A 20,567-nucleotide genomic window follows, 5' to 3' on the forward strand; every position below is an offset into this window, starting at 1 on the left:
CCCCCATATGCCGTGCATGATGACTTTTACTAACTCAATTGCGAGGGACTGTTCTCCGAAATATGAGGGGAATGTATTCCTTTCCCTCGATGTTTCGGTTTTATAGTGTCCTGTTTTAACTTTTATTATTATTATTATTATTATTATTATTATTATTATTATTATTATTATTATTATTATTATTATTATCGCTAAGGCCATTACAACCTGAGTAATCCTGTAACTGAGGTTTATGTCCATTAGTTTTTTCTTTTCAAATAAGTTTTTGCAGTTTCTTTTTTTTTGTCAGCAATGTACCATTGTCTTTTGACAGCTTTATTAGTAATACCACTGTCTTTCGACAGCTTTGTCAGTAATGTACCACGGTCTTTCGACGGCATTGTCAGTAATGTACCACTGTCTTTCGACAGCTTTGTCAGTAACGTATCGCTGTCTTTCGCCAACTTTGTCAGTAATGTACCACTGTCTTTCGACAGCTTTGTCAGTAACGTATCGCTGTCTTTCGCCAACTTTGTCAGTAATGTACCACTGTCTTTCGACAGCTTTGTCAGTAACGTACCGCTGTCTTTCGCCAGCTTTGTTAGTAAAGTACCACTGTCTTTCTACAGCTTTGTCAGCAATATACAGCTGTTTTTCGACAGCTTTGTTAGTAATGTATCACTGTCTTTCGACAGCTTTGTCAGTAATGCACCGCTGTCTTTCGCCAGCTTTGTTAGTAATGTACCACTGTCTTTCGACAGCTTTATCAGCAATGCACCATTATCTTTCGACAGCTTTGTTAGTAATGTACCACTGTCTTTCGACAGCTTTGTCAGTAATGTACTGTGGACTGCTGTCTTATGCCAGCTTTGTTAGTAATGTACCACTGTCTTTCGACAGCTTTATAAGTAATGTACCACTGTCTTTCGACAGCTTTGTTAATAATGTGCCACTGTCTTTCGACAGCTTTATCAGCAATGCACCATTATCTTTCGACAGCTTTGTTAGTAATGTACCACTGTCTTTCGACAGCTTTGTCAGTAATGTACCGCTGTCTTTCGACATCTTTGTCAGAAATGCACCACTGTCTTTCGACAACTTTGTCAGCAATGTACCACAGCAATGCACCACTGTCTTTCGACAGCCTTGTCAGCAATGTACCACGATCTTTCGACAGCTTTGTCAGCAATGTACCTCTGTCTTTCGCCAGCTTTGTTAGTAATGTAGAAATGTCTTTCGACAGCTTTGTCATTAACGTACCGCTGTCTTTCGACAGCTTTGTTGGTAATGTACCACTGTCTTTCGGCAGCTTTCTTTGTCAGTACCGCTGTCTTTCGCCAGCTTTGTCAGTTATATACCACTGTCTTTCGACAGCTTTGTCAGTAACGTACCGCTGTCTTTCGCCAGCTTTGTCAGTTACATACCACTGTCTTTCGACAGCTTTGTCAGTAACGTACCGCTGTCTTTCGCCAGCTTTGTCAGTTACATACCACTGTCTTTCGACAGCTTTGTCAGTAACGTACCGCTGTCTTTCGCCAGCTTTGTCAGTAATGTACCACTGTCTTTCGACAGCTTTGTCAGTAACGTATCGCTGTCTTTCGCCAACTTTGTCAGTAATGTACCACTGTCTTTCGACAGCTTTGTCAGTAACGTACCGCTGTCTTTCGCCAGCTTTGTTAGTAAAGTACCACTGTCTTTCTACAGCTTTGTCAGCAATATACAGCTATTTTTCGACAGCTTTGTTAGTAATGTATCACTGTCTTTCGACAGCTTTGTCAGTAATGCACCGCTGTCTTTCGCCAGCTTTGTTAGTAATGTACCACTGTCTTTCGACAGCTTTATCAGCAATGCACCATTATCTTTCGACAGCTTTGTTAGTAATGTACCACTGTCTTTCGACAGCTTTGTCAGTAATGTACTGTGTACTGCTGTCTTATGCCAGCTTTGTTAGTAATGTACCACTGTCTTTCGACAGCTTTATAAGTAATGTACTGCTGTTTTTCGACAGCTTTGTTAATAATGTGCCACTGTCTTTCGACAGCTTTATCAGCAATGCGCCATTATCTTTCGACAGCTTTGTTAGTAATGTACCACTGTCTTTCGACAGCTTTGTCAGTAATGTACCGCTGTCTTTCGCCAGCTTTGTCAGCAATGCACCACTGTCTTTCGACAACTTTGTCAGCAATGTACCACAGCAATGCACCACTGTCTTTCGACAGCCTTGTCAGCAATGTACTACGATCTTTCGACAGCTTTGTCAGCAATGTACCTCTGTCTTTCGACAGCTTTGCTAGCAATGCACCACTGCCTTTCGATAGCTTAGTCAACAACGTTCCACTGCCTTTCGACAACTTTCTCAGCAATGTAGCATTGTCTTTCAACAGCTTTGTCAGCAATGTAGCCATTTGCTTTATCATCGCATACCTAAATTCCACGATTCAGGTTTTCTTTAAATATCCTTATGACATTATTAAACTATAATTATTGTATAACCAGTTGGATTTAGTAACTCTATTTGCTGGTGCATTAGATGAATGAAAAATGTACGAATAATCAATCTTCACCGCTAAATTATTTATTGGAATCCGTTACACGGAACAATTTACACGAATTATATTACGAGTTAAACTTTTAGTGCTAGATATGAAATATACCTTCTTCATGAGGTATTTCGTCCATCATCTTCAATTTTCTTTATGTAGCTACGTAAGTCCGTACACACGTAAGAACATTACACACACACACTATATATATATATATATATATATATATATATATATATATATATATATATATATATATATATATATATATATATATATATATATATATATATATATAATATTTATGTATGTATTGATTTATTTAAATATATATACATACATGTATCTATACACAGACATATATATATATATATATATATATATATATATATATATATATATATATATATATATATATATATATATAAAGCAGGTAGCTCAACATTATCGCATGCCTTTCCATAAAGCTTATCAGCAGTACTTGCGCACCCCCCATCCTATTCTATCCCATATACACTACTCGAGTTTCCTTGATATCAGTCTCAAGTACCGCAACTTTTGCAAGAGTTTTTTACGCACTCCTGCGAAGACTAGACCCTAAGAAGCAATATACAAGTGACCGGTTACTTTCTTGAAAGCCTATTTGGATAGTGGGGCATCTGGCCAGAAAAGTCAATGGAAGTGCACCCTGAAATGGCTCATTTGGTCATCGTTCTGTGAGTCTTCTCAGTAAGTTTCTGTCCTTGGAAAAAGGGTAGAAGATTCATTTCATTTTGTTCTTTACAGTAACCCTTTTTGCACTTGCTCTGATTTCATCCAACCGAAAAGAGAGATTTTCTTAGGTGTGGAAGTAACAACTGCTAATGCCATACCGGTCTTTTTGTTGGCAGCAAACGCTGAATGGAAGAAATTAGGACAGAAAACAGAATAAGGAAGTGATCAACGAGCGAGAAAAATATGAATTAGGAAATTTCATACATTTTATAAGTCGTTATTCCAATATCAGAATGAACACATGCACACATAGAATAAAACCTTAAAAGTAAAGGTACCTTGCTGACTTCTGATGCTAGAATAATGTCTTTTTGAGGATGCAGTACAGATAACTGTCAAGGAAGATCAAAATAACATTTCGAGGATATAAAACGAGTATATTAACTGAGACTAAAACAAATTTTTCAACTAAAAGCCCTGTCCCACGGCAAAGCTGAAGGTTAAGAGGCCCCATCTAAGATGCATGTCAGGTTTTAAGTTTCGTCAAAGCCCTCACCAGTGCAAATACTCTGGCATGCACTTTCCTGAGGCATTTTTCAGCCCAAGGTTACGGAATGAAAACTGTCTACTAGATATCACTCCCCCCCCCCTCTCTCTCTCCCTGGATGATCAAATTAACAAACACAAGTAACCCAAGATCTGAAGTTAGCCAGATCGTTACATAAAGTCAAATGACCAACGGCTCCAGTGTACCAGTATCACGTGTCTGCAACACCGATAGCCGCCCCACGACGAATTAAATTTCAACGGTATCATTATGTGTTCCTCCCACGGTCATCCACACCCCTCCCTCCCTCGATCTGCGGTTGAAGATACTGCATCAGTAACGTTATAGCCTCGTGGAAAACTATTAAGAGGTCTGTCACTATTACTACTACTACTACTTTGATAGAACATAAATTTTCATTTTATTGTTCCTTATATTCATTACTTTTCTGTATTCTTTCTCTTCTATTCTCATACACCTTCCTTATCTCACGTAAAACCGGATCATTCAGGTGAACACAATATGGTCCACCCCTTCAAGTTTCACGGTTTTTGTTCGGATTTATTATGTCTTCCTTTTCTTGCTTTCTCATTTCCACGTATCCCACATACAATAAACTGCACAGGCAGACTACGTTTCAACGTTTTTTTATTTCTTCCTCTCATGAGCATTCAACACCCATTCGTTGCCTACATAAACAAAGCACAGATTCAGATTATTTGTTTCATTTCGATCCAATCACCTTCGATCAATGATGGCTGCCTTCCATCTCATTCTTATATAGCTCCAGTCTTTACACATATAGGATCATTTGTTTGTAAGTCATACTTATAATGTCTCACCATCCAAACTAGCCTCCAGGACACCAATGCCCTGATGCATAGTTAATGGTTAGTATCCGTTCCTGACCAACACAGTGAAAACGCCAAAGGATATAAAATAACTGACATTTCGCCTCAGTTACCTATAGCATCACGGGTAGTAGAGTTAAGGTTGACAAATGTTATGGGGACAAATTTTTTTTTGAAATAAACAGTGTAATTATCACTTACAAGAAGAATTTAGTGGTCTCAACATTCCCCAAGTCACTTCGTATTACAGTTAATGCAAACATTCATGGAGAACAAGTCTAAAAGGTTATAAACTTGGTGGAGTCTCCTGAGAATAGAAAGTTCATATGTGCTTAAAAGGAAATAGAAGAAAAGAGATCAAAATAAATAATAAACATACAACGCCCAATCAACAAACTAATAAATATGTACATACAAGCACTACAACAAAACCATTAAAACTAAGGCAAGAGTAAATGATCGTTTAAAAGAGCAGTAGCATTAGAGGCTCTCATAAACTTGAGAGCACATCATCCACAACACTACCAAGAACACTGTTTTGCAATAAAGACTTCGAACTAGGCACTGTGGTATATAATAGCACCTCCGCAGAATCTGTGCTAGAAAAACGATTCGCATATTCTAGTTTTTGAGGTGCAGGCACTCATGCAAGTTCCCTACAGAAGTAAAAGCTTAAAATGAGGGTCAACCGTGATATCTTCAGGCACTAAAGTTAAATCATAACTAACATTGTTAGGAAGAAGAAACTTACGCTTCGAACAAATGTCTAAATGATAGAGGATTAAGGGTCCAGCTCACGTTAGGAGACAACTATATTCCAATAATAGAGGAACGAACTAAAGTTTATGGCAACTATTTTCACACAGTAGAAGAAAAAACTAAAACTTGTGGTAAATATTTTCACATAATAGAAGAAAAAACTAAAGTTTATGGCACCAATATCATCATCACTGTAAATTTAAGATTTGCAAGCAATACACTGTTTTGTTTATTAGTGAAATTTCAAGTTTAATGTAAAACGTAAACATCAAATGGCGTAAAATATCTTGAATCATAACGTGCAGTATAAGAATCGACTTCCTTCAATATTACGACTAGGCTATTCACAAGAAATTTGCTCATGCACATTCCCCTCGTCTTTGCAAACAATGCGTGATGTGCATTGTGCACCATTCAGCTAATAGCGAAACAATCTGAAATTTTACTTTTCCATAAAACTGTGAACAATCCGCGCAATTTTCCTACTTTCTAAAACAATTCTCTCTCTCAAAATAAACGAGGAAACAAAAAGGCACAACTATATACCGTCATCACAATTTACGTCTCCCTGGCTGTTTAGTGCGGAAGCGAGACAATAGGGTCTGTTGGGATATTGTCTTCCGAGTACCTCCAAAAATGGGTTGAAAGCCAGAATGGGTATGAGAGAGGAAGGCCATTCGAGTGCACTTCTTGGTGCTATAGACATCGATATTCACTACTATAAGGCTGAGAGAGAGAGAGAGAGAGAAAAAAAAATTTCTTATCCCATTTTATATTCGTCACTAAAACATACATATATATAATATATATATTATATATATACATATACATACATATATATATATATATATATATATATATATATATATATATATATATATATATATATAATATATATATATATATATAATATATATATATATATATATATATATATATATATATATATATATATATATATATATATATTATCTGAATGGAAAGTGAATGGCGTTATGAGAGTAGATGTGTTAGTGGAGGTGGCTTAGGATTTAAAATTTTTTCAGCACATAGAATTCATCTACTTCAACAGCTGAAGTGTGTGTGACAGTGGCTACTGTCTAGTCTTCCTTTACAGCCATTCAGTGTTAAGGAAGGTCTATGTATGTGTGCGTATGTTTGCGTATATATATATATGGTACGGGTTTGGGTAGTGATACATTAGCCAATACTTTACGCATTCGATTTAAAACGAAACTGGTAGCATGGTACCTACAAGTCTACATCCGTCTTTCTTTGAGTTTGTTGCATATGAAGCGAACATCTTTCGTCATAAGCCTTGGATAAATCAAATAGTGTCAATTTCCGTCCTCGATTGTAGAATTTTGTATACAGTCACACTGTTTGTCTGGGAAGAGAGCGTCATCGGTCAGATCATTTGACGATTGCCTTTATTATGATTATATCTTAAAGAACCTGCTACGGAAAGAGTGATATAGTACAGTATGATTACGGGATATCTTTCAATGTTTGGCTTGGCTGCTGTGTAGGAGACTGCAAGCATGAAATTTCTGCAGTGTCATTATCTGTTAATGATTCTCGTCCTAGGAGATATACGTGTTTCCTCAGTTCTCTTATGCATAATTTCAATACCATTACCAGGAAGTGGTCTGGCCCGGCTGCAGCGTTAATTCGAAGTTTTTTCACGAATTCTTCTTTTAAAGTCATTATTCTGTTGTGCCGGGAGATCTTTACCACGTAAGATCGAAGAATATTGTAACGATTCCGGTCTGGGGCATTCACAAATCTCTTTTGGCGATGTGTTAAGAGATTCAATCACTTCAGGAGGGCCAATTCCACTCTTCACATTTTTTTATCTTTGTTTTCATATATAAAGAACTTCGGTTTATTTCGTATATTTTTACCTCCGCCGCTTTGTTTTCTTTGGCTTGGTTTGTTGCGACGTCAGTTTAAGGGACCTTAAATCAATCAAACAATCAATCGGCTTGGTATTTGGAGTCTGCACTATTTCTGCTGTTATTTCAAAGGACTCAGCTCGAGTTCGACGGAGTCGACCTTAGAGTTCTCACCCCTGGAATGGGATGTAGAATTTAGGCCAACGGCCTAGCGCTGGGACCTGTGAGGTCATTCAGCCCTGAAAGGGGAATTGAGAGTAGAAAGGTTTGAGAGGTGTGACAGGAGGAAAACCTCTCAGTTTCACTATAAATAATTGTTAGCAATATAGAAGAAGGAGCATATGAATACAAGTACAGTAAAAGGAATGAAAGGGGTTGCCACTAAGGGACGAAGGGACGCTGCAAAGAACCTTAAGTAATGCCTACAGTGCACCGCGTGAACTGCACTGGCGGTACTACCCCCTTACGGGGCAGTTAGCCTTGTGGTGATTGAAGTGCTACACATGCAAGGAAAGGAGGTGCTCAGCTGAACATTAAATGCTGTGTCACATGTCATTAGGCAGAGAACCAAGAGAGATGAGGATTGCTTTGAGATGCTGCTCAGTAAGTTATGAATATTTGCGAAAATCAGATCGGGGGTGTTTTTCTCCCCCGACTGTGTTGGCTCCGTTCCATATAAGTTAAGTTAAGTATACCTTAGTTTAACCAGACCACTGAGCTGACTAACAGCTCTCCTAGGGCTGGCCCGAAGGATTAGACTTATTTTACGAGGCTTAGAACCAATTGGTTACCTAGCAACGGGACCTACAGCTTATTGTGGAATCCGAACCACATTATACCGAGAAATGAATTTCTATCACCAGAAATAAATTCCTCTAATTCTTCATTGGCCGGCCGGAGACTCGAACTCTGGAATAGCAGAGTGCTAGCCGAGAACTCTACCGACTCGTCCAACCAGGAACTTCCGTTCCACATAATACCTTGTGTGGGACTCGGGAGTTTATGGGTGTCACAGATACCGATGGAGCTGTTTGGCGGTCTAGATTCTTGTACACTGTCTGTAATTTAGTGGAAAGTTTATATAACTAGTTTTGAGAGATGTTAACAATCGACAGACCAAACATTTAAAACTATTTCAGTTATGAACGTTTGGTACCAAAAACACTGAATATTAGACGAAGACAATCAAGTAAAGTACAAGAGTACGACCTACCCGTCCCTTTCAGAGGGTCTGCGTTCCATTGTTTCGAAGGTATTTCAAGAACGGCTTCATAAATCAGCCATCAAATATTTTAGGAAGATTATATCCTTTCGCCATAGACAGCAAGAGTGAAATTCCCCATTCATCTTCGCTACGCGTGTAAACTATTTACAGTAATTTGGTTTGCGCCGGAGGTAAATTGTTTGTGAGTCGTAGGATCGATGAATAAACATTTATATACATACACATGTCATACCAGTCTTAACTTTTGCTCGAACAAGGTAATAATCAGGTATAACCACAGCCACTTCTCTTTTCACCAGTAACGCCATCGACATGCTCTTCTACCTATATTCTACCGACACATAATCCAGCAAAATTTTCCTCACTAATTACTTATTCACAAGTATCCCAGACATACACACACACACACACACACATACACATATATATATATATATATATATATATATATATATATATATATATATATATATATATATATATATATATATAGAACTGAATCACGAAAATATGGAACGTGATGAATATATAAATAAAGATAAAATCCACGAAGGAAAAAGAAACACTGGAGTGCTGGGAGGCCTTTCGACTGGCGTCCTTTACTTAGCAGTCGAAAGGCCTCGCAGCACTCCAGTGTTTCTCTTTCCTTCGTGGATTTTGTCTTTTATATATATATATATATATATATATATATATATATATATATATATATATATATATATATATATAGATATATATATATATATATATATATATATATAATTTACATATATGTATACATAAATATATACATATATAAACACACATATATATGAATGCACACCTTCACATAGATATATGAATACACACAATATTTGTGTCTCTGTGTGTATGTGTATACTTATATATAAATGTACAGCCAGTTTACCTACCCGCTCACATGCCTACATACGTACATACATGTAAGAGTAAAATCACTCTGATACAAAAAGGAAGGACAGTGTGCGTCGTCAGCAAACATACCTTAAAGAGAATGTAGCACGTAAACTGACTTTCTTACGCCTTAGCTAAAGTGCTTCCAGTCGTTTGCCAAAACGCTGAATTTACGTAATTGTTTGCGACCATTTGGTGTATGTACAAAGACGTATTATAATTCCTGGAAACATGGCAATTGCGCACCATTTCTGTTTGTTTGGAAGACGAAACAAAAGAGAGAATAGCGAAGAAAAGCAGCAGGTAAATGTGAAATTCTTCCACCAAAGAGAGAGAGAGAGAGAGAGAGAGAGAGAGAGAGAGAGAGAGAGAGAGACTGCCCAATTTTATGCTTAAAGGGGGAAGAGAAAGAAAAAGACAAATAAAGTGAGGAGAGGGAGAGAGGGAAAAGAAAAGACATAGCTATTTTCAACACGACAAAGAATAAAAAAAAAAACCCTTTTCTATTTCTGTCCAAAGCTCTTTGAGATAACGGAGGCTGAAAAACTTCAGCCAGACTACGGGATCTATTCCTCTAATACGAATGCATTTGCCTGAGTGCATGTATATACAATTCCTAAGCAAAGTGTGTTTCCCATTTCATATTCCGGGCAGACAGGTAAAAGTAATCAAGGGTGGAACTGACATCAGACGTCACTTCTGCCATCTCTGGTGACATATCTCTATACTTCAATTCTAACCCTTTTTGCCCCCAACATACCTCCATACTACTGTACTGCACACATACGTACAGACGTACATTCACGTTGAGAAAGAGTTTCCGTGCAAATCTACGTTCAAATGTTATCTGCATTCATAACAAGTAAAATATGCGCCGAAGTTTCTTCGGCACAATCGAGTTTTCTCTACAGCGTATAATGCTGCATGAAACTCTCAGCCACGGCCCATGAAATTCTTAGCAGAGGCTCATGAATTTTCAGCCACGGCCACGTGGTGGCCTCTGGTTGGCACCTATAGCGGTGCCAGACGCACGATCATGGCTACATTTAACTTTAAATAAAATAAAAGCTACTGAGACTAGAGGGCTACAATTTGGTATGTTTGATGATTGGAAGGTGGATGATTAACATACCAATTTGCAGCCCTCTAGCCTCATTAGTTTTTAATATCTGAGGGCAAAAAGAAAAAGTGCGGACGGACAAACCCATCTAAAGTTTTCTTTTACAGAAAACTAAAAATAGATATACAGAGACTGTACCAGTTTGGTGGATGTTACTGAAAGAAGAGTATGATAATACGCAGAACACGAATACGAATGAGGATTCTTGATAAAAAAAAAAACGAAATATCGTCTATTTACCTCAGTTTCTCCAGCCATCGTTTGTAGACTGCATCATATACTTGTTAACGAAATTGCCTGAATTTGGAGAACAGCTTTCTCTCACACTCCCTGCACAGATTTGCACGCATCCATACTCAAAGGCATAAATATACTGAGAAAGACATAACTGTTTCACAGTGTGAAGATATATAGACATAAAACTTTATATACATATAAAAATATATATGTATATATATGTGCATCTATATATATAATATATATATAAATACATACATATATAGATATAAATATATATATGTATCTATATATACACAATATATAAATATACATATATATATGTATATATATATATTATATATATATATATATATATATATATATATATATATAATATATATATATATATATATATATATAACAACTTATGGCACATCTGCCACACAACGAACTCGGTTTATGTTTCTTTGTCTCTTCAATACAGCCTCCACGGGAAATCTTGCAATCTGGTATAAGAAATAAAGTGATGGAACTGATAAGGCAGACTTTAAAATAAATCAAAACAAAGAAACTCTTTTCAAGCCTTTATTCGAACCCAAGTTTAAAGCGTCGAGCTATGCGCTACACCTACCCCGCTACTACAGGCTTTCTGTTCAGTTTCCCCTAAACTTTTGATAGCCAGGACGCAACTTTTTCCTCTCTTTCCCTTTTCATTTACATAACTGGAAAATAAAAAGAATGAATTTAGAAAACTGCAGTATCTCTCTCTCTCTCTCTCTCTCTCTCTCTCTCTCTCTGTGTGTGTCTCAACGCCAGCAGCCGAGGGAAAGAGCTCGGCTGCAGCCGAGGAAAGGAAAGAGCTCGTCTGCCGCCGCCGTCACCAATCACTGCAGATGATCTATTGATAATTCAGAATGATGCACTGCAGCCAATTAATAATGCCGATAGAACAGCGATGCGGGGAACGCATCGACCGATCTGTGGAGTGTTGGAGGATCATAACTCTTCAAAGCTAGAGACGTTTCGAATGGAGAGCATGTGCAGTGCATTGCATACGCCGCGCCGAGGCTTCTTCGCTGCGTTCGCTTGTTCAGATGCTACTTTTGGGAGCAGAGCCGTGGGTGGAAGTTCCTCGTTTCATGGAAAGAGTCGAATATTTATTTAGGTAGATTGCTCCTATGAATATATAGGACAAAGCAATTTATAATGGTCTACATATCTTAAAAAGAATACATATATATACTGTATATATATATATATATATATATATATATGTGTGTGTGTATATACATATACACACACATATATATATATATATTGTATATATAATATAAATATATATATATATATATATATGATGTATGAAAGTATGTTTGTATATATATGTATGTATGTATGTATGTATGTATATATATATATATATATATATATATATATATATATATATATATATATATATATATATATATATATATATAATCTTAAAAATTCAAGAGAATATAAGATAGACAGATAGATAAAATCTGCTTATAATTCAGCAAGACAAGATACAAAAAAAAGGGACTAAAAATTCTCCAAATAATGATGAATATGAAAACTGATAACTTATATCACGTGCACATACGTACACACGTTCCACTATGTTAACATTGGTGTGAAAATTGTATAACTTACACCATTCAAACGCTAACCTCTGCTCGTTTCAGTTACAAACATAATGTATGCAATACAATTTCTCGTCATTCGCTAGCTTTTGAAACCTCCTAAAATAAATTCACATAAATAAACCAAAAGTAGTATATATATATATATATATATATATATATATATATATATATATATATATATATATATATATAATACATATATATATAAATATGTGTGTAAGAATAACCCCCGTTACTCACACCATAAGATTTTGTATTAACAATGTCCTTAAAATTCTAATCATATCATTGTAGTCTCTCAAAGATGTTTGCAACACACTTCAAAACTTTCCGGTCACCAGCTTATAATGGTGACATCTGGCGCTATTTGGCAACTTCGTCGTAAGCGCATTAAAAAGCACAGACACGACTGGTGCGTCAAAGAAACTGCCTCCCGTTCCTGTTAAACCGGTTTTTATTTCTCTCTATCATTATTATAATTCCTTTATTTAATAATTTCTTCTTCTCTCTCTCTCTCTGCAACAAAGTATCCACTGGGTGTTGCCTGATCTTACCCATATAGTTTTCCTTTGGGTTATTTATCCATGAAAAAGAAAGTCTCTGAATTTACTCCCATAAGGATTGAATGGATGACTAATTATAGTTTTTTATTTGACTTTTACACCACCCTCATGAGCGAAATTTTTCAAAATGTTTCGTTATTTTTCGTAATACTAATTTTTCACCCACCATTCCTTTTCACGTGGTTAACTGTATGATTAATAACCAAAATCGGATAAGAAAAACACATTTCCTTGTGTATTTAAAACGAATAAATTATTGTTAGGTGAACGAAAACTTCTGGAACATGTAGCAAAACATTTTTGAGTGACTGTACCTCTTATTTTGCAACTGTCAATATACCTCTCTCTTTTTGTGACTGTCAATGTACCTCCCTCTTTTAGCAATTGTACAGAGGGGGAAAGAGAAGAGGGAAAATTGGTGCAGGAAGAACCAGGATGGACTGCTAAATGTAGGCGTGGGAGGGGTAGGCCTACAGAGGTTGAGAACAATTACGAGGGAAGTAGTACAGGACTGTTGCGATGACCTTGGGGAACTAGCACTTGACATGCAATTGTGGAGAAAATTCATCGAGAAAACTGTTGATCCCCTGGGGCGCAGCAGGTCATGATGATTAGTTGTTCAACTGTCTGATTGACACGATATTGAACATCGTGTATAAATTAATTATTCGTAGAATACCATCTCTTTTAACTCTTGACGTATAATTCCCTCTTATTTCATTAAACCCTCTTTTATATATCTGACAAGGAAAAATTAATTATCAGCGTTAACTTAAAACCGTGATGAGGAAGGGGAAAAGGGTTTCTTATAAATGAGTCTGGCATCATACTCCGTTCGGAGGGAATTCCTGTTGGATTTATGATGCTGGCTCCCTACCAAACTTCCTCCATCTTCATTTTTTCCCGATTTCAGATATGGAGCTGAAACGCATCTAGGCCTTAGAGGATGACGTCACGGCTCGGCTCGATATATGGGAGAGATCGGCTACAGAAGAACGACCGCAGCGCATCATAAGGACGACAACGATGAATTATGGAAGGTGATGAATGGCTTACAAGCGGCTGAGCGATCAAAATGAATTGGAATTGTCTTCAGCGGTTGGCTACGGTCCTGCTCACGGTTCTTCTGTCAGGTGAGAGAGAGAGAGAGAGAGAGAGAGAGAGAGAGAGAGAGAGAGAGAGAGAGAGAGAGAGAGAAACTGTTATCATCTCATGCTTCGTCATATTAATTTTTTGGGTAAAGTTCTGGAATAGCGCTGTTATGGACGACAGGTCTCCTAACTTCTGAAAAGGAGTTCCTGTCATAGACAGCACAGTACATGACCTAACATAAAGAATGACTAACACAATTACTGATGTTAATGAGAAGAGGAAGAAGAACGCTAAAAAAAAGAAAAGTGTAATTTAAACACTTATATACAAATTGTTTGATAAGTTATCATTTATGATAAAATCAATACTTTTTGCCAAATATTACAATCTCGATACACTTAATATCATAATGATCATTATATATATATATATATATATATATATATATATATATATATATATATATATATATATATATACATAAATAAATATTTATATATATCTATATAATGTTAAAGCCTGATAAAATCCGTGATAAAAAAGAAGATAGCTTTTCATCCAGGCAATTCTTTTCTTGCAATGTTAACTGGGATTAATGGCGAAGGAGATAGAAGACATTCACAAATGAAGCCGCTGGGACTAGTGATCGATCTTTCCTGGGGCCCCACTCTTAATCCAAGTAATATTCCTACCGATGATTTTTGTTCTGGTGACTCTTGTTCGTTAAGTCAACCAGTCAATCAGTAATCCTCGGCACATAAAGCATAAACGTTCACAAAAACCCGTTGATGAGTACATTTGGCAGGCATCAAGTCGGACGTCAAGCCGTTGCGGCCCCCGTAAACAGTTTATGTCGCAGCAGCGACACATATTTACGTGAGAGCTGTCAGAGATTCGTTACAGAATCAACGTTCCCTTTACCACAAATAGTTTTTATCATAAAAGTTGTTCTTTAAAAAGAGGTACGGTGATTAGTTTTGTTCCGTGGTGTAGTTGGAAGTTTTTCAACATACTTAAGATCGTTCCTCAGTACAGCTTTTAGTATATTGCATACATACACACACGCACATTATATATATATATATATATATATATATATATATATATATATATATATATATATATATATATATAACATATATATATAAATACATACATATGTAATACATATGTATATCTATATTATGTATGTGTATACCGGTACATATATCATACCCCTTTTTCTTTGGAGATGGTGATCGCAGTGTGTTAACCTTTCAGTTTAAGTCTTTCCCTAAAATGTCTGCGACAAGTCACAGCTAACTGGCCATCGGGTACATATTTTACTGATTCGGTCAACAGTAGCACAGAATTTACAGAGAAACAGGCCCAGCTGTCTGACTCTGTGGGATCATTCTAAGGTCTTTGGTTGACGAGTTATGATATCCTACCACTGAGCTCAGAGACTTAAGGGGTATTATATAATTATATAATATAATATATGTGTATGTATGTGTATGTATATATATATATATATATATATATATAAACATATATATATAAATAATATATATATATATATATATATATATATATATATATATATATATATATATATATATATTCCTTCAACTTCCTGCATTGTCTAATAATCTGAACACTACAGAGCAAATTTACAGGGCATGAGACATAAGCTGGCCAATCAGCTTACAGAAATGGTGACCAGATGAAATGATGAACCTGCTTGTGACATCGATAGCTCAGTTGGGATGGTGACACACAGCACATGGTGCTTAGGCCAACCAGCTAGCAGGACATGGTACTGATCATCTCTCGGTAATCCTAGGGATGGGTTCAATGGTTGCAAAGATATTCTGATGTCATTACAGTGAATAGTTCCTCATACTGTTGATAGAGTGATGGTATGTCTATTTTTAGTGCACAGGGCCTCGAGGATGGAAAGGCATCTAGGCTTCCTTCCATAATCCAATATTTCACTTTCTGCTTAAAATCCTTCCCACTTGAAGGTTGGTTTTCTTCCTTGGCAAGTGAATCTTGGTCATCCCAATGAAAGTGGTATGATGAGGCCCACACTCTTCAATTAGGCAAGTCTGACTGCATATCAAGTGCGGTTCTCAGGAGCTCACTTTTAGGTTAGTTTTTTTTTTTTTTTAAATTCCGGTGGCAGTACGGAGGGCTGCTGGTGACTAGAATTTCCTCTAACATTCTCCCTGTAATCACATGGATACGATGGTATAAGATTACATTGTAGTCATTTTTGTTATCACAGTTGCTTTGTAGGGTCGAAAGCAGTCTGGTGCACCTTTCTAATGATATACTGAATGGCTCTGTTGACAGGCACCTTTGCGAAGATGGTAAGGGAAGCAAAGATGCCGAGTCTTTGTTCCGGACAAGCTCAAGGAAATTTGTAGAGGAGGCAACGCTGGAAACCATCGGGAATAAAATAAGCCCCTTCCGAGCTTCTATAATTATATATATATATATATATATATATATATATATATATATATATATATATATATATATATATATATATATATATATATATATATATATATATATATATATATATATATATATATATATATATATATATTATATTCGAAATTAAGACACAAATATCATTTATTATCTAACCCCTATACCTTGGGAATAACTCACACCCATGGAGAATTATAATTGATAAGTTCTACGTCCCCGTCAGAATTCGAACCGATGGCTAGTTTGAAACAAAAATAGTGACTTGGCCTAGGCTGCCAGGAAGAGGGATATAAGTTGATATCGACTCAGCTGTACAGTACATATGTCGGATTCAGGTTCTGTACTTGATGACTGGGAGCCCTAAGTCACTGCCTTTCGTTGTTTCCAAACCAGGTATCTGTTCGAATCCTGACGGGGATGAAGCACTATCAATTATATTTCCCCTTAGACGGCTTAATTTCGTGAATAAAAATAAAATTCACGCATGGCTAACTGTATATATATATATATATATATATATATATATATATATATATATATATATATATATATATATATATATATATATAATATAAATTAAAATGTTTTAACACTCAGTCAATTTCACACAGATATATAAGAATAACGATATCTTTGTTGATGCACATTATAAATTCATAACCAAAGAAAAATTATGAAATGAATCAAAAGAAAAATTGACTAGTCATGAATAGGCATGACGCAAATCAACGCCAAACCATTAACACCAAATAATTATGTGCGAAAAAATAATAGTATAATAAAACAATCATAACGACATGTAAAAAAAAAAAAAATAGCAAACGCCAACATGTTAGGTAAACACAAGCATACCAACAAAATGATTAATTCTTGTCCTTTACCGACGATGCAGGACAACAAATCAGCCGTTCCCTGCTAGATGGATATTAATCCTAACACGACTTTTCCTCTAGAGCAGAATATATGTTCAATCTTTCCCGCCACAGTCTTTTGGAAATGGGTATCCTATTTCGAAATTCCTGACATCAATTAATTTCATAAGGCCAGTTATCCCGGATTTTCTTCTTTATTTCGCAGGCTTCCTATCCCTGATCTATGTAATATACCTCTTCCATGAAAATATACATTTTCCATTAGGCTCTGTTCCAGAAACCCAATAATTCCCGCTCCGTTTCCTTTATTAGAAGGATTTCATTCAGTAGTCCTGGTTCCCATACACCAAAACCATCCTACCTTGATTATACACACACGCACGCACACACACACATTCCCGCACAATCACAAGAGCCGATCCCCATCACACACACACACACACACACACACACACACACACACAAACACGTGCGCACACACACTCCCACGGACCAGTCCCCTTTTATACAAACACACACACACACATATATACGACTTCCACACCGATTTTTTACTATCCACCCAAACACAGACCATCTTTCCCACCCACCCCGACCCCCACGACAAAAAAAACAATTATTTTTTATACTAATTGCCTGGCCCGAGTCCAAGATGGAAATTTGGAAGATTATGAGGTTTAGGATTATCCACAATAAAGTTCAGATGCCAAATGGAAGTGCTAAGGTGAGCCAGATGATAATGATGATGATGATGATGAAGATGATGATGAGAAAATTACATACTGTAAATTTGAAGGTAGAGATTATAGTTCATTATATTTAGGCATAGCTAGTGACATTGCTTATGGCAATGTTGGCAACTGCAAAATATTTTCTATGGCGACGAAAACTAATATGTATATATATATTAAATATATATATATATATTTATATATATATATGTATATATATATATATATATATATATATATATATATAGAGAGAGAGAGAGAGAGAGAGAGAGAGAGAGAGAGAGAGAGAGAGAGAGAGAGAGAGAGAGAGAGAGAGAGAGAGAGAGAGAGAGAGTACAAACAGGAGGACGAAAAGGTGACGCACACTCAACTTTATTTCCAGCCAATAATATATATATATATATATATATATATATATATATATATATATATATATATATATACATATACACATATATAGTGTGAAGCAATAAACCGTTTCCTTTAACAAGTTGTTGATCTAAAAGAGAACAAGATAATCATACCTAATAAAGGATGAAACACTGGTGCAGCAAAGTTCCGTAGTATGAACTACTTGGTACTTCTATGCAGAGAGCTCACCTTTCACTTTAAACTACATCTTTATATCTCAATATTTCTCTCTTTTGAACTCCCCTTACTCGACGTACATTACATAGACAATCAACCCAAACAAAAGCCAGCTTGTTTTCTTATGCTTGCACTCAAAAGCAAGTACACTCCTTCGCTAAATGCATTCCTTTACTTCCAAACATTTTCCAGAGTTCCTGATGCCTCCTTTACTCTGACTTGTCTTGCCTCTTCTCCTCTCAGCCTTTGATTAGGCCCATAATCTTATTCTTCCCAATATTCAACGTTACCTATCGCTTCTTACCAAGAAAGGCTTTAACCAGCCTCTGCGCTTCGTTTCACTGTCACCATTTTATAATAAGTGAACACCTCTTCCCATACCCTGCAAGCTTGCACCTACTGTACATCTCCAGTCCACAAAAATGTTTAACAGCCCTAAACCATTATACGGTACACCCTTGTCTTCACCAATTTTAACATCACATCCATCAAATCCAGCCGTTTGACATAAAATATATTCTATAATGTTACGATTACGTTTTCCTTATGAAGCTTGTTCCTTATCCAAAGCTTACCTTACACCCCCTACATCAGAATGAGATTCTATGTATACACTATATATGACCGTCTTGGTCTGATAGGTTGCATCCTCACCCTATACGGGACCCAGGTTCGATTACTGTGCAAACTAAGATTTGATGAAAACTAGAGGGCTAACACTTTCTGGCACCACACCGCCTAAGGGGAAAATGCGTATGGTTAGTGTATGTATGTATGTAATGTATGTATGTATATGTATGCATATATATATATATATATATATATATATATATATATATATATATATATATATGTATATATCGTCAAAAGCTCCCTGAACGTTTCTAAGACTGTAAAAGCGTGTCCGGTACACAAATGTACAATTAAGCAAAAAAAAAATAAATATATAAAATGAAGAACCAACTTCAACATAATATACAACAAAATCAATAGGAGGAATTTCCTAAAAGCTCTAGGCTCTGGTTTTCTGAAAAATAAAAAGAAATAAAGAAGAAAAATTTCACTTACAAGTTAAAAAAAAATTCAAACAAGATTCTAAGAAAATGAAGACAATGCGGTTTACACTTTCACAGTTTGTTAGGTTTCGTGCTTCGCTTACACATATCCCTTGGGCCGTAGTTTATTATTCTTTTTAAGGCATTCCACGACTGAAACGATTAGAACCTTTAAAACAACATTCTTGTATATCATTATACCATTAAAAGAGTAATCGCTTTGAGAACGGATTCTTTGACAACATGCTGCTTCACTGAAATAATAAATCTATAGGCAAATTGTGAAATTTCTCTCTAGCATCTTTTTTTTTTTAGTAATGAACAAATCGACTGTTATGGCCAGTTAATAATTAATAAATTTTGCCAACAGGGGGAACTGTCGTAAGAAAATGCTTTTCTCAGGCAAATTCTATCCCAATTCACTGCATAACGACAACGACACTGATGGCCAAAAAGAGATTCTGAATAATTATCAAGTTGAGCAACATTTATTCCGGACTAAATATGTTCCTAGTATCGGATATTCCTAAATGATAATACATGTTTCCTAGACAAAAGACAACTCCAGTTATTCAGCAAAAAAGAAAAGAAAAAAAGAAAAATGCACATTGAATTAGTGGACAACTTTCGTTATCCACTTACTCTTTCACCACGCCTTCAAGTCTTATTCAGTTTTACAGCCTCGATCACCCAGGAGCATAAAATGAGAGGAGGAAAGTTTGGTATTGGTGGGAAGCTACGTGAGAAGGCCAGC

The 20,567-nt window shown here is 36.1% G+C and overlaps 2 protein-coding genes across 9 annotated transcripts in view; one reads left to right on the forward strand and one right to left on the reverse strand.

Annotated features, from left to right (window-relative positions):
- Window positions 1–20,567, reverse strand: part of LOC136843316 (peroxisomal trans-2-enoyl-CoA reductase-like) — a 352,117-nt gene that overhangs the window by 286,069 nt on the left and 45,481 nt on the right. The gene's annotated exons all lie outside the window — the stretch shown is intronic.
- The window catches only part of LOC136843315 (uncharacterized), a 137,176-nt gene that overhangs the window by 66,125 nt on the left and 50,484 nt on the right, over window positions 1–20,567 (forward strand). For 4 of the 5 annotated variants that reach the window (XM_067111574.1, XM_067111573.1, XM_067111576.1 and 1 more), the window contains one exon: window positions 13,908–14,127. The exons of the other annotated variant lie outside the window; for it this stretch is intronic. In XM_067111574.1, coding sequence (XP_066967675.1) covers window positions 14,070–14,127 — 58 coding nt within the window. In that variant the 5' untranslated portion in view covers window positions 13,908–14,069. The remainder of the gene's footprint in view (window positions 1–13,907; window positions 14,128–20,567) is intronic. 5 annotated transcript variants of the gene reach the window in all.

Source organism: Macrobrachium rosenbergii, chromosome 11 (genome assembly GCF_040412425.1).
Source record: "Macrobrachium rosenbergii isolate ZJJX-2024 chromosome 11, ASM4041242v1, whole genome shotgun sequence".
Taxonomy (NCBI): Eukaryota; Metazoa; Arthropoda; class Malacostraca; order Decapoda; family Palaemonidae; genus Macrobrachium; species Macrobrachium rosenbergii.